The 14641-nt window shown below is 35.3% G+C and overlaps 1 protein-coding gene across 2 annotated transcripts in view; it reads right to left on the bottom strand.

Moving 5' to 3' along the window:
* EPHA7 (EPH receptor A7) overlaps positions 1–14641 on the bottom strand; it is a 170606-nt gene that overhangs the window by 26987 nt on the left and 128978 nt on the right. For both annotated transcript variants that reach the window (XM_070932840.1, XM_070932841.1), the window contains exons 6-9: positions 14285–14409; positions 9094–9262; positions 6023–6131; positions 5342–5397 (exon numbers count right to left, since the gene is read on the bottom strand). In XM_070932840.1, coding sequence (XP_070788941.1) covers positions 5342–5397; positions 6023–6131; positions 9094–9262; positions 14285–14409 — 459 coding nt within the window. The remainder of the gene's footprint in view (positions 1–5341; positions 5398–6022; positions 6132–9093; positions 9263–14284; positions 14410–14641) is intronic.

Below are 14641 nucleotides of genomic sequence, written 5' to 3'. Positions count from 1 at the left end.
GAAATACAAAGACTACCTCTTCAAGAGGGGGTGGGGTGGGGGCAAGGAATGAGAAAAAAAATTAATAATGATTTGCTTTGGTAAAAATAAATAACTGAGGGGGAAATGACAATAACACTGAAGAATCCTAAGGAGAAATGTTTAGACATTGGTTTCAACAATTTCCAAAATGCTACTAATGAAATGATCATGCCCAACAGATCTACATATACAGTATGTTCTCAGCAACAGATCCCTTTAGTGTGTAGTGAGATTTATTCCCTGGTAAATGAATAACTGTAGCATCTGAATTATTACAGGTATCAATTGTCATACCTGTTTTATATAACTACATGAAAATGCAATGCTAGCAATAGCAATAGAGCAATAGCACTTAGACTTATATACCACTTTACAATGCTTTACAGCCCTCTCTAAGTGGTTTACAGAGTCAGCATATTGCCCCCAGCAATTTGGGTCCTCATTTTACCCACCTCGGAAGGATGGAAGGCTGAGTCAACCTTGACTCAGCAATACAGATATTATCAAATATTCTGCAAATGTTAATTTTCAGCATAGCATTTTTGACTAAGTCAAACAATAATATGATTAGTAGTAATGATAATGGCTCAGTTTCTGGAGTTGATAGATAGTCATTCTTATTTACATTCTAAAGGAAAAAGGAACAGCAGTTTAAATATCTATATTATGCTTTCAGGAAAGCAGATGGAGAATGAACCTTCTCCTTGCACTTATAGTAAGGGCCTGAATTGGAGGTAACCTTGTGAATTTCAAATGGGTATTTGATGGTACTTTATTCAAGCTGTCATAAAACACTTTGACATGCCAAAGCTCTCTTGGCATATCAACATGAAGTAATGTTGTTCAAATTCAAAGGCACTGCTAAAAGAAAACAGAAAGAGTAAACAAAATGTAAATTGAGAGTTGCTTAACTGAACTTTTTCATTATGTTTCTATATCCTTTAAAATGTAATATTTGAGATTATTAAAGGTAAAAAAAATTCAGTAAAAACTGAGAGAGAAGGTTGGTTATTTTGTCCAATACTGTGCTCTGAGCTAGTTAAGGTGTTGCTTTTATAGTTTACCATTAAAAATTAAGTCTAATTTCTTCAATATGTGAGCAGATTGTCTGGATTGTGCAGGAGCAAATAGATGAAAAATTGAAATGACTACAAGTAATTCTTGATTACAAGATAACAATTGAGTGGAATCTCAATTACTGAGTGAAATGATTGTTAAGCAAGACACCCATGTGACTGCTTCATTCAATGACCCCAAACCTGGCATTTACGGTTGTGGTCATTAGGCAAACTCCTGGATTGTTAAATTGATGAAGCAAAAAGAGCTGCCTACTAAGAAATTTCATTTCCACAGAACTGAAATCCTCTCGGCAGCCTTTTCTCTCTCAAATGCTCCACCAAAAAAAATTCTATTTCCCTATGAGCAGGGAAGGAAAAACTTTGGTGGACCGGAATCTTTAGGATTTCAGATCCATTCCTGAAGCCCCACTAAGAGGTTCTATTCCCATCACTGAACAGAGGGAAAATCCTTCATGGAGCTGAAGGAATGGATCTGAAATCTAAAGATTTCAGTTCTATCCCTGGAGCTGTACAAAGAATTTATCTTTCTCTCTGTGCATGGAGGGGAACTCCTGTCTGGTGGTTCAGGAAGGGAGCTGAAATCTTCAGGATTCCCTTCCCTTCCTAAATCCCCACAAAGGATTTCAGCACCCCTCTGTCCCCTGTACTTGCAACATTTCTTGCTGGCTTCCCAACTTACTTTCTGGGGAAGCCTGCAGAGAAGATTGCAAATGTAATCACATGACTGTGGGGCACTTAGCTCCTGTTCATGAATGCAAACAGTTTGCCACTGGTTCGAAATGCAGACATAGCACTGCAGGTTGGGGTCAGGGTGGCAGTATGACATTATACAACAGATGCAAGTACTTTATGAGCCATAAAACATCCTTTTGAAGCTGTTGTAACTTTTAGAAATTGGTCGTAAGTTGAAAATCACCTGTAGTGAATACAGCATGCTATTTAATTTTTCCTTTGAAACAATGACCATATCAAATTAAAAACTATGCTTTCTGTCTAAAGACTCTGAAAAAAATATAATTAGATGAGAAAAGAAGAAAAAAGTAAGAATTTATGGTAGGTAATCTGCTTTTAACTTCCCTTAATATTGGATAACTGAGCTTCTAGAAAGGAATACAAACAAGGAATAAAATGTTATTTTCAAAATTAGTTTCTGACAATTAAGACTAAGCTGTTAACCTATTTATAATTTCCCCCAAACGTATCATTTTAAAAATTAGTGCATGCTGAGGAAAAACATTTTTTGGCTAGCACTTTCCCTTATAAACACATATACTATACATGAAAGCCCCCTTCTCCCCTCCTCCTATCCACAAAAAATTAACTGTACTTTCTTCTCAGATATTACTTGGAAGTGCATTTTTTTAAAAGAACTATTTTAAATATGTGAAGATTTTCACTGCAGCTAAAATGAGACACTATTATTAATCCTCTCACACTCTTAGTATCGTTCCATTTCACCAGTGGGATATCTGCCGTTGCATTATTTTTAAAGCAAATGAGAACGTGGTAATTCTAATCCTCTTTACTGTTTTTGGTTTCCTCAGTAAGGCTTGATTTAGACAGGATGTTTTCAACCTGAGCTCTGTGAAGAGTGAAACCCACTGTTTTCCTTCTCTGAGGGAAGGCTTCCATTAAAGATCAAGAAGGAGAATTTCAGTAATTTCCCCTTTTTCCCTTGCAGCTGCTGGCTTCTCAAAAATCTACCTCCCATGCACAGTCATCAAAGGATAGCCTTCCTTCAGTGGAGGGAAACCAATAAAATGCCATACATTGATTTTAATGCTGCCATATGAGCTGAACAAATACAGGCTGCTCCGATTTCCTGAAAAAAGGAAAAGGGAAATATAAACTCTGACTTAACATGGATCTGAATCTTCAGTTACCAAAAACCAAATCCTTTAAAAAAAAAAAAAAGTAATTTGGAATGTGTGAGGATCTGTACAAAACACCTCTTTCTTAATTTTTATAAGAAGCAAAATGGGCTTATGTGAACACACATGTGGAAACAATTGGGAACCATTTCTGAAGCAGTTGCTTAAGCCAAGAAAAGATGCAGCTGCTTTTACAGTGTGAAAATAGTTGTTTCTTATGTGCTCCTGTGCATTATGAAATCCTCCTTTGAAGAAACTGCACACTCTATCCAGTGCTGAGCACCAAGGAATTGCTAGAGTAAAATTTCTGTGGTTGGCACTTTTAAATTAATCCTTTGTCTATAAGGATACTGAACGGTGTCTTTTTACACATTTCAGTAGCTTTCTTTAATATAGGTATATTTTCCATTCATCTTTTGATTGTTCAACAGATTTGCAAAATAAGGGAGCAGACAATGTAAATAGATATCTTCACTATACATTCATCAAATGAGAAATGGGCAAGTCTGCATCAAATCATGAAACTGCAAGATAAGGACAGTAGGCTGAGGAGGAATTTTTATTCATTGTATGGACATGAATACCAGATATTTCTATTAAGGTGTGATTAACATTGTCAATAATTATTAAATTTAGGGGGGGGGAGTAACTAAATCCAGGTGGCTTGGCAGAGTGAACATATAATTTGGACCACAGTTCTTGGATATATTTAATATTATTTCACCTTATTCTGAAATTCCAGGATTTTACTAAAAAATTCCATTGATTTAAATAATTATCATCCTGCACATATCTGCATTCACAGATGTTCTCTTGTTGATCTCCTAAGTGTGATGAGTGAATCTGTAATTTCCACTTTTGCTCAGATACTTATTTTTCCAACTGTATTCTTCTGCATCACTTCATATGTAGAAAAATATTTTCATAAACTACTGAATGAACTATTATACATATTTCTCTTGGTATGCATATTTTCTATGTACTTTCTTAGCATTCATATTTGGTAAGCAATTTGTCCTAAAATACAATTTTGTCCTATATATTTCTACTCCGTCTTTCTGCTTATATAAGCATTTGCTGCCGCTCACAATAAAATAGAGTGCAAAATATAAAACACAGCAGAAATATTGATACAATGAAAATCGAACTCCAAATTTAAATAAATATTAATTTAATTTGATACTATCAAATATTTGCTTCGCTTCTGGGTAGCAAATTGACAAAATTTAGAAAACTTTGTAATCTGATGGATACATATTCAGATAGTCATTATTCCTATGGAAATGTTGAGGATTACAGAATTAATGAAATAAATATAATACACATATTATTAGTACACAAGATTACATTCACATCGACAATTACTAATATTGTCTTTAAACAATTCAAATATTCAATTCATATCTATATGTACTAAAGTTAGTTGATACAATTCACGGATAAGTTAAAACTTGATTGGGCTATTTTCAACATAAAACACTTTCGCATTTCATGCTGGCTTTTTACTGAAAACTAAATTTGAAAGAAACATTATTATTATTATTTCCATCATATATGTTCATCATTATTAGTTTTTCAATTTGGGTACAACTGACGAAATATATAAATGTCATAATCAAAAAATTTGCTGGGCCAACAATTATTAATTACATCAATCATCTTTGCTCCAGAAGAATGATTAAGAAACTATTGCATGTTCATCCAAAGTTTGTGAACTGGAAAGAAGCATATAGATAGTTCTCGCTTACTGACTGCCTTGATTAGCAAACGGTCGTAGTTACAATGGTGGAAAAAAAAAAGCATCTTTGTGATCAATCCTTGGATTTATGAAAATCACAACATCCCACAGTCACTGATTGCCATTCAGGCATTTTGCAACTGGTATGAATTCATGACCATCACAGTGTCCTGCAGTTGCACATGATTACCATTTGTGTGCTTTGCAACTGGCTTGCAATAAGCAGAATAAATAAACGAAGGCAAAGTAAAATTGTAAGTAGTAGTCACATATGTTGCTTAACAAGCATGATGTTTTACTTGACAATTAAAGGGGGAACTGAGGTCATAAAGCCCTTGGCAGTCATATGATTTTTTGCTTAGCAATTGGGGTGCTTAGCGATGGAAATGCAGATTCCAATTACGGTTGCTAAGAGAGGACTACCTGTATATCAAAACCCAGTAATAAAACTTATGATGTTATCTTGGAACAAGTACTTTTTTTAAACTTTACATTTGTGGTTTACACAAATTTAAAATGTTTGCTCTCAGCAAAAATGTTCTTTTAACACTGTCACTGTTCTATTAGTGCCAGGACCAATCTACTGTAATTGGCCTGGAATCTCCTGGATGAAATAACAGCAAAGCACTTACAATGAAAGTAAAGTTCTTCATCTCCTTCTTGGTCAGCTTTGCTATATCCACAGTGTCTAGGGGAAGAAAACAATTTTTAATTAAAACTGTGTCACCCTTTAATGTGTTAGAAATAATAATACGAATGTAATAGGAAATATAATTCTAGGTTTTTTACATGCTTACTTTAAAGTATGTGCACTGTTACAGCTGATAGTTTATGAATCGATAAGTATTCAGTGATCACCAATGAATGATTGATATCCTGCAGTATATTACTGTTTTTGCTCAAAGAACTCTCGTAAGAGACAAATGATGGGATTCATTAAAATGGAGTGCAGATTATTATACGTAGTGTTTTAGGTCCTTTGTCATACACGATTAGAAAAAGTAGTGACTCTTCCTGGAATTTGTCTTTTAAGATAGCCAAAATTGTTTTAAATACATATATCGACATACATTTTGGTAACACATTCATAAATAAAACTAGTCATATGGATATGAATTGAATCAGATACTTCTGGCAAAATGACATCGTGATCTAAACTTTTTGTTCCTTTCAGTCCCCAGAAAGCTGCTTACCCACTGGCAATCTGTACAGGTATATCTACATAAACCAGCTGTTTACCAATGATTAATGTGCATTTGAGTTTTTTTCCAATTCCTGTCTATTTTAAGCATCTTAATATTTTAAAGTAATACCTTCGCCCAATGATGAAGCCAAAAACCATGAAGACCAGGATGATTGTGCCTGCCACAGCTACCACAGCTATTATGATTACAGGATTCTGTTCACTGGAAACAGCAGTGGCTGTATTAGAGAAAGGCAAGGATGAAAATTAAAATTAAGAATTATCTATCTATCTATCTATCTATCTATCTATCTATCTATCTATCTATCTATCTATCTATCCATCCATCCATCCATCCATCCATCCATCCATCCATCCATCTATCTCGTCAGTTCTTAGAACTTTCATTTTTTAAAAATCTATTGCATAGAATGTGTATTCAGTATTTGTGAGCAAGAAACAAGTGCTGCTTCTTCAATCAGAGAAAGGTACGGTACTTTGCCTGACAGGCACAAACATTCAACATTCTCATTACTTTAGCTTTATGTCAGGAAATGGGATCTGTTGCATTTCTGCCAGCCAACACAATTTCTTAAATAAATCTGCAAGTTTTGGTTGAAAAATATAGCAATTCTGGAATATAATTTAAAAAAGTAAATCTGCAGAAGTTTATAGACTAAACATGCCAATCTATGTTGCCTTTTAGAAACAGTGGTACCACCTGGTTCGAAACCTTAGTCATAGGTCTGGGTTCCACAGTTCCTGGAAACCCAAAATTAAGCACCATTCAATAAAAATAAAATTAAAGATATTCTGGTTCCTTCAAGCTTGGTGTGTGCATTCTTTCTCTATCTATTCCCACCACTGTTGTGTTCCCCTCAATTTAGCATGCAGTAACAGATATTGAAAACATTTTGTTACTTTTTCTTTTAATAGTTAAAACAAAATTGCTGTGTGTAAAACGAAGTTTCAGTTGCATCATTAGGTTTATTTTTCAGTGGATCTCTACACAGTCCTGCTACATGGGACTTCCTAAAAGGTCTCTAGAGAATGAATGGATATGAATGTTCTTTTGTTCTGCAGCTCCAACTCTTAGGGGAAAAATGGATTTTGGAAAGATGCTGGAAGAGCAGCTGTCAGGTGAGAAACAGAAATCCCCCAATAATGGAAAAACCAGGCCCTCTCAAAGGTTAAGGCATGTGGGAGTGATAATGGAATAAAGTAACAAAAGGACTAATTTTTTTCACCTTCTTTTTAGTTAAAACTTTTGGCCATGCATTTTGTTTTTTTGGAAAGAATTTTCTGCTTTCTGTCTTTTTTTTTTTTCCATCAACAAAGAATGAAGTCCTTTGTTTCTTAGCATATTTCTTCCTATCCTCCTCACAGCAGATTCACCATCTCCAGAAGATCAGATAATGATGAATAATCATTATCAGGTGAATAATCTCTGATACTCAAATATCTTCCTCTCATATACAGTCCCCAATAGATTTGCTGTAAATCTTTGCCTCATTTCATAAATTCTCCTCCCCATAGCCTCTACCCTCAATTTCTTAACCTGGAAAGACTACTGTTTCTCACATGCTGGAAATGGCTGTCAAACACATTTTCCCACTTTCAAATTTATTTGTTTCCATTTCTATACTGCCCTTCTCCAAATAGGACTCAGGGCTGTGCTTCATTGCAAAACCAAACTAAGTCCAAACTCTTCCAAGAGTAAGAGGGCAGGATAAGACAGGCATGGGGAGAGGGGAAAGAGATTAAAGAGGGAGAGGAACATGAGGCCTATATCAAAGTATAGGTTGTCTTCGACTAACAACCATTCGTTTAGTGACTGAAGTTACAATGGCACTGAAAAAGATAGCTTATGATCCGATTTTACACACTTATGACTGTTGCAGTGTCCCCATGATCATGTGATCAAAATTCAGACGCTGGGCAACTGGCATGTAATTGTGACGGTTGCAGTGTCCTGGGGTCATGTGATCACTTTTTGAGACCTTCTGACAAGCAAAGACAATGGGGAAGGCAGATTCTCTTAACAACCGTGTTAACTAACTTAACAACTGCAGTGATTCACTTAACAACTGTGGCAAGAAAGATTGTAAAAAGGGAACAAAACTCACTTAACGACTGCCTTGCTTAGCAACAGAAATTTTGGGCTCAGTTGTGGTGGTAAATGGAGGACTATTTGTAATAAGAACAAGGCTATAATAACTGCGGCTGTAAGTGAATTTGGAATAGAATGCACTAATATGGAAGATTTGTATCAGGTCTCAGAAGTCATCTTGTTCAGTGGACTTTACATCTAGACTCAGTGTAAAGTCCCAAAACAGACTTAGTTCTGGGTGGTATATAGATAAGTATCTTGTTTTTGTTGTGAATATTGCACAATAGTTAAAGAATAATGTGTAGCAGATGTTTGCAATTACTCTTGTATATAATGTCTATCTCTATATATAGTTATCTACAAATGATAACTTTTGCTATTCCCTACTTCCATTCTTGCTAGCATCCACAGTGAATTAAATAAATTAAACGGTATTTTTGAAATATAAATATTTAAAGAGAAATACTGAAGATAGAAAGTGTGTAGGCCTTTCATAATCCTCAGAAGAGCAGCTTAAAAACCAAAAACACAGAAAAATATTGCTATTCTGTTCGGTTTTTATTCCCTTTGGAAAATGGGACACAATGGAGTTATATAAATAAGATCTGAGAATAATTTCTAAATATATCCAGTGTCGATGGAAAAGATGTTATGCTAAGAGCCAGCAATAAAGATTCTACCTAGAAACTATTATTGATATCAGAAGAATTAATCATGTGATCTGAATGTGAACAAAAAATACCATCCATTCATTTGGAATGTTAAAATAAAAAGCCTCAAGACACTGAATCATTTTGTGTTGTATGTTGCTTTATGATTTTTTTTTAAAGTCTTAAATTTCTATTGAAGAATTCATAGCAAAAAGCAACAGCCCTAAGATATTTTTTTTTTCCTAAGACAGATAATTGCACTGACTTAAGTCTTGCTTGTAAACCTCAAGGTAAATTAGAGGAAATCTTGAGACCTTAATTGAGAAGTGAGAAATGAGACTATAATTGAGAAAGGCAGAAATGTTTCCATTCCACCAATTTGCTATACGTTTTGGGTTTCCTTGGTGATATTAATTGCCAAAAAGTGTAAGTAAGTGTTACCTGTGGCTTCTTCTAGTGTAGCAACATCTAATCTAGGGCTATAATTTCCATAGCCAGCAGCAGTAAAAGCACGAATCTGGAAAACATATACAGTTCCTGGTTTCAGATTATTAACCGAAGCAGAAGTGGCTCTGGTTTTCACTGTTGAATAAGTTCTCTCCCTTTGGTCCTGCAAACATAAATACACAATTGAGTGGTATTTAACTTTCAGATTTTCATTTTGCTTTGTATCAATAATTGACAGCTGGCTCCTGGCACCCTATTTCAATTTATTAGAAGAGATTTTTTTTTTTCTCCTCCTGCATAAGAATTTAGCAGAGACTCTGCTGCGGCATAACACAATGTCATTTCACTGAGGAGATTTTAAAATAACACAAAATGTAAATGAGAAGCACATGGTGCTGTTCATAAAAGTGAAGAGAGAAAATCATTGCCTGTTTGACTGCGGACTTTCGCTTGTTCATCAATCAGTTTCAAATATTGTGAAGTATCAGTTCAGGAATCAGCACGTTCCTCCCTACTCTTAGGAAATAAGATGTTCTTTTTCAGCTACCTAGAAAAATCATAACAATTATTTATTTCAGCTCTGCAGACTCTACAAAGCTCATTCTACCTGACTTCATTTATGGGTGGAAGAACACCTCTGATAGCAAGAGCTTAACATTAACTGAAGCAAAAGCATGTTCATTTTATTTTTAATAGGACAGACAATGACCCAGAAAGGTCTATGTGCATTTAAATGTATCTCTATCTGTTTTCTTCTATTAAAAATGTTTTTTGGTGGTAGATGCATTCTTATTATTTCCCATACAATACATGAGGATGGGGATAAGTAAAATTTTCTTACAGGGTAACAACCTTATGCAAGGCTTATACACAATGGATTCCACAGAAGTTTTTTTTCAGTGAATTTGTACCTAAATTATTAAATTAATTTTTAGTAATTTACTAAATTATTAAAGTTAGATCATATTTTTTAAAATAAAAATTGGCAGTAAATCAGTCATTGATAGTAAATCTATGATAGTTCGTTTATGTATATCACACTAAACCAGTGGTGAAATCTGAACCGGTTTGCTACCGGTTCGCTAGCCGTGCATGTGTGCGCAGTGTGCACACCAAAAGGAGGCTTGGGAAGGTAAGTAGAACAGAGGGTGGGATCAGCTGTGCCGCGTGAGTTAGCTTCACTAGAATTTCCTGCTTTCTAGCGAAGCTAAACCACGCGGCACAGCTGATCGTCAGAAATACCGGTTCAATTGAACCGGTAGCTTTTTTTTACTACCGGTTCACCTGAACCAGTAGTTTTTATCACTACCGATTCACCCAAACCTGAGCGAACCAGTTGCATTTCACGTCTGCACTAAACCTAAGAAAGGTAGGTCTTAATGATATACTATATGTGCAGTTATCTTTAGTTTAAATTATCAATCATGTTAAAATGTAGGATTTTATATTCATTGGGGGCATCTACACCAACATTTTTGTTACAGTTCTGTAGTATAGAGTATAGTACTATAGTACAGTATTGAGGGAATCTACTGTACATCAAAAAGAAATGTTACAGTTCTGTAATATAAAATTATCTGAAGAAAATGCATGAACATTTCATGACAGTCAAATTAAAATGGTATTTTCTATTTAAATATCAACTAGTAAATATCAATTTACTTTTACAAAAAAATATTAAACTACAAATAGTTACAAATTTTTTTATTGGTTCATTTTTATTATTTAATATTAAAAGACAGAAATTCATCTAAAGCACAATAACTCTCATTTTAGCATATTATATTCTGGGGCTGAGTTCACACAAAATGCTAAGTAGTGTGTTAATTCATATTCACCCAGCCTAGAAAGTAAGATAGATGCCTTGGTCAAGAGGACACAGAATCAGGAGTTCTAGAAGTCAAATACAGTATTATATGAGTTATGTGAAAATAGACTCTAAACAGGAAGCTGTTACCAACATATAAACTGTATTTGGATAAAAGGTCATGATCAATCCTAATTTGCTTTTAAGAACTTGGGGCTTTAAAGCTATATGGCACTTATAAGCAGTGTTACAATATATTCCTCCCCCCCTTCTCAAACCTACTTTGTATCTTCTGGCTCTCTACCCAAAACTGAGGTGCTCCTGTGGGCTAAATGGTTTGGTATCTATTTCAAGTCAGATTCTGTTGGGACAGGGTGTTCCAACAGTGTTATCTCAGTCAATCCTTTTAGTGTTATAGTAAAGTCATCTAATAGGTATGCTATTAGTGGGGCTCACTCTGTTGTTTTAAGAAATGTTTGTGTTAAGCTGATTTTCACATTCTCTATCACCGGCCATGTTAGTTTCATAACCTTAGAATTACATAGGTCAGGATTATCTAATTGGTGGAACTGCTTATATTAGTCATCCAATCCAGTTTTAAGTTATAAGCAAATTCTCTTCACATTCTTCATCCCAAAAAATGTGGACTACTTTTATCCTTAGGATTGAATCTCATCCAATGTTATTCCTGTTTGATAAGATGCCACTGAAAGCCATAATTGCCTGATTCACGGAGAATGTTACACACAGTAGCCATCATGCAGTGTTTCAGAATTGAAAGTTAAAGAAAAAAAAATGAATTTTACTCTCTCCAAATTATTTATAAAATGAGAAATGGAATGAGATAGAAACAAAGAAAGGGGAAAATAGTAATTAAATGAAGCAGTTGCTAAGTAAAATTACAAATATGCTTATGATCTTACTTCATCTTTTCTTTGCTTTACAGACCTGGAAAGGTTGTAACTGCAAGGATTGGCTACAAAACTACATTGCAACTGTATTGGGTGTCTATATACATAAAATGTAAAGTAATACAATACTTAAGTTACACCCTAAAGCTTTACACTATATATTTGGACCCTTCCGCTCTGAATTTCAAGAAGCTTTTGAATTAATTATACTCCTTTGCAAATGGACTTCAACACTTCTGAGGCCCAATAAGAGTAGGAAGATGTCCAGTTAACTATTTATTTTGTTTTAAAATTGTTATTGATATACTGTAAAGACTACAGTTTTATGTTTCCTTCATAATGCCCAAATTTGTGAGATTGTGACAATATTTTATTATTAAATTAATAAATTGTAAGGAATTAGCTAAATGTAAGAAGTTAGCTAATATTATCAAATACAATTTTCCATGGTAAATCTACCAAGATTTAAACAGATATCCAAGGATGGAGAAAATAAGTGTAGGCAGTCTATTACTTGTGATTGGTCGCTTAGCAACCATTCAAGTTCTGACATGGCCATGTGATTGCATTTGGGGTACTTGTCAACTGATTTGAATTTACAGACGTTTGAGCATCCTGCAGTCATGTGACTGCAATTTAAGATATATTTTTTTTGCTAGCAAATGCTTTTACATCAGGTCTCTGGCAAAAAACCCCACCACCCATTGCAGAGAATGGGTTTGCTTAACAATCATGGATTTGCCCTGTGTTTTACTTAATGACCACTGTAAAAAGTGTCATAAAATCAGGTCGGTCATTTGGTGACCTCCTTAATGATCAGTACAATTTAGGACTATAATTCTGGGCTCAATTCCAGTTGTAAGACAAGGACCATCTATATATATAAAGAACAATTCCTGCAATTTCTCTTGCAGATACCTTTCTTCTGGTATTATATTTCCAATGGTTTCTTTTCAGGTTAATTATCTGAAATTATAATAATTCCACCCTGAAGACTTTTATAAAGTAATCCAGTGTTCTAAAGTCGGAAGGTTATAAATATGGTTAATAATTAAGTATTTTGGAGTGTCAATTATCCTAATTTTAACCAATTAATATTATAATAATTTGTATATTACTATATCAAAACATATGCATTTTAAATGCTGTAATAATTTATTAATAATTTTTAGTAGTAAATGCATTTCAAAATATTTTCTTCATTCCCAATTACAGTAAAGGGTACAAACAGGTAGTCCTCAGTTAATAACCACTGTTCAGTGATTGGTTGAAATTACAACAGCACTAAACAACTTGTGTTTATGACCAGACCTCAAAGTTCCATCTGTCCCAGCATTTCTGCGGTCACAATCTGGTGCTTGGCAACAAACTTGCCCTTCCAATGGTTGAGCTTCCTGTGATCACCTGCTTTAGATTTCTGACTTTCCTTGCTCGCTTCCCACAAGTCAAAGTCAATGGGAAAAGGGAAATTTGCAAGTTACTCAGGTAAGTCTCCCCCTCCCTGCGCAGTGTCCCCAGCCCCTCTGTATTCCTGCCACCCAACTTCCTACACCCCTTTGCCAAGCCTCACTGGGATTACACTGCCATTTGTACATTTTCCCTGAGCTTTGCTGCTTGTGACAAGCCATTCTAGGCACTCACACATCCTTGTATGCCCTCCTTGAGCCTCACTGTGTTGGCACTACAGTTCCCATGCCACTTTCATACCCTTCTCAAGCTTCACTGTGCTTGCACTGTACCTCCTCAGTCACTTAGGCACACTCTCTGACCTGGCAGCAATGACTCTAAATCCTGTTACAATTGCGCTGCATCTCTCCATCCTTTTTGCAACTTCGTTGTCAGCAGCAACCATCCATCCAAACCCTGCTGCACTTCCCTGTCTACCTGTGCATGGCCTCCCACTCACCAGCAGTCACTTATCTGCTTGTCAGCTTGTTTGCAAAGCCACCTAGAACTTATAACTTTTTTCTGACTTCTCCAATGAGTTTGGTTGTTGGAAGCCAGCAAGACGTTGTGAGGAGGCGTTTATGTACAAACCTACAATGTTTGTTTAACAACTGCACCAGAGACTGTATGGATTACCATTGCTAAGCAATGTGGCCATGTGACATCACACTTTATGACTGCATTGTTTAGCGATGGAAATACCGGTTCCAGTTGCCTTTGTAACTTGAGGACTACCTGTAGTGCATCCTAACTAATTGCTTTGTGGCATTATCAACTAAGGTTGCCCTCGATAATTCATCAATCGAAGCTTTTGTTCATTAAAATGGTGGCTTAATTTTACTACCTTCTCCTTGTGCATTAGAGAAGATAGAATCAAATGGGTAAGATTATCTTCAGTAGTAATACAGAATGGCAACCAAAATTAAGGCTGCAGGCTGGCTATGCAAAATGTTAGTCCGCTACAGAAAGTTATTGCAATGACACGAACAGAAGAATGGCCCACATTCAAAGTAATGCTTACTTTCTCATAATACTTGATTTCATATTCTGTGATGACTCCATTGGGATGCTCAGGTTCCTGCCAGGAAAGCTCCACACTCCTTTGCAGCACTTTTTCTTTCATTACACCACTAACTTGCGAGGGAGCTGTTTGAAGAAAATACTTCAATAAACAACAGGCAAATGTGCTGGATCTCTCCAATCAAATGTCACTACTGATCAATCCCATGCCGTGCTACTATCATTAAAGTAAGAGAAAGCATCTTCCTTAGTTCAACATTTAAAAGGCAGTGAATATTCAAGCAAGGCCTTATTATTGTGCATAAACCAGAACAGAAACACAAATTAAAATATAAATCACAAAAGGCAGCACTGTTCA

The sequence above is a fragment of the Pituophis catenifer genome, unplaced genomic scaffold (assembly GCF_029215685.1).
Source record: "Pituophis catenifer annectens isolate HBS135680 unplaced genomic scaffold, rPitCat1.0.hap2 SCAF_1, whole genome shotgun sequence".
Lineage (NCBI taxonomy): Eukaryota > Metazoa > Chordata > Lepidosauria > Squamata > Colubridae > Pituophis > Pituophis catenifer.
This window is presented reverse-complemented; position numbering and strand designations above follow the sequence as displayed.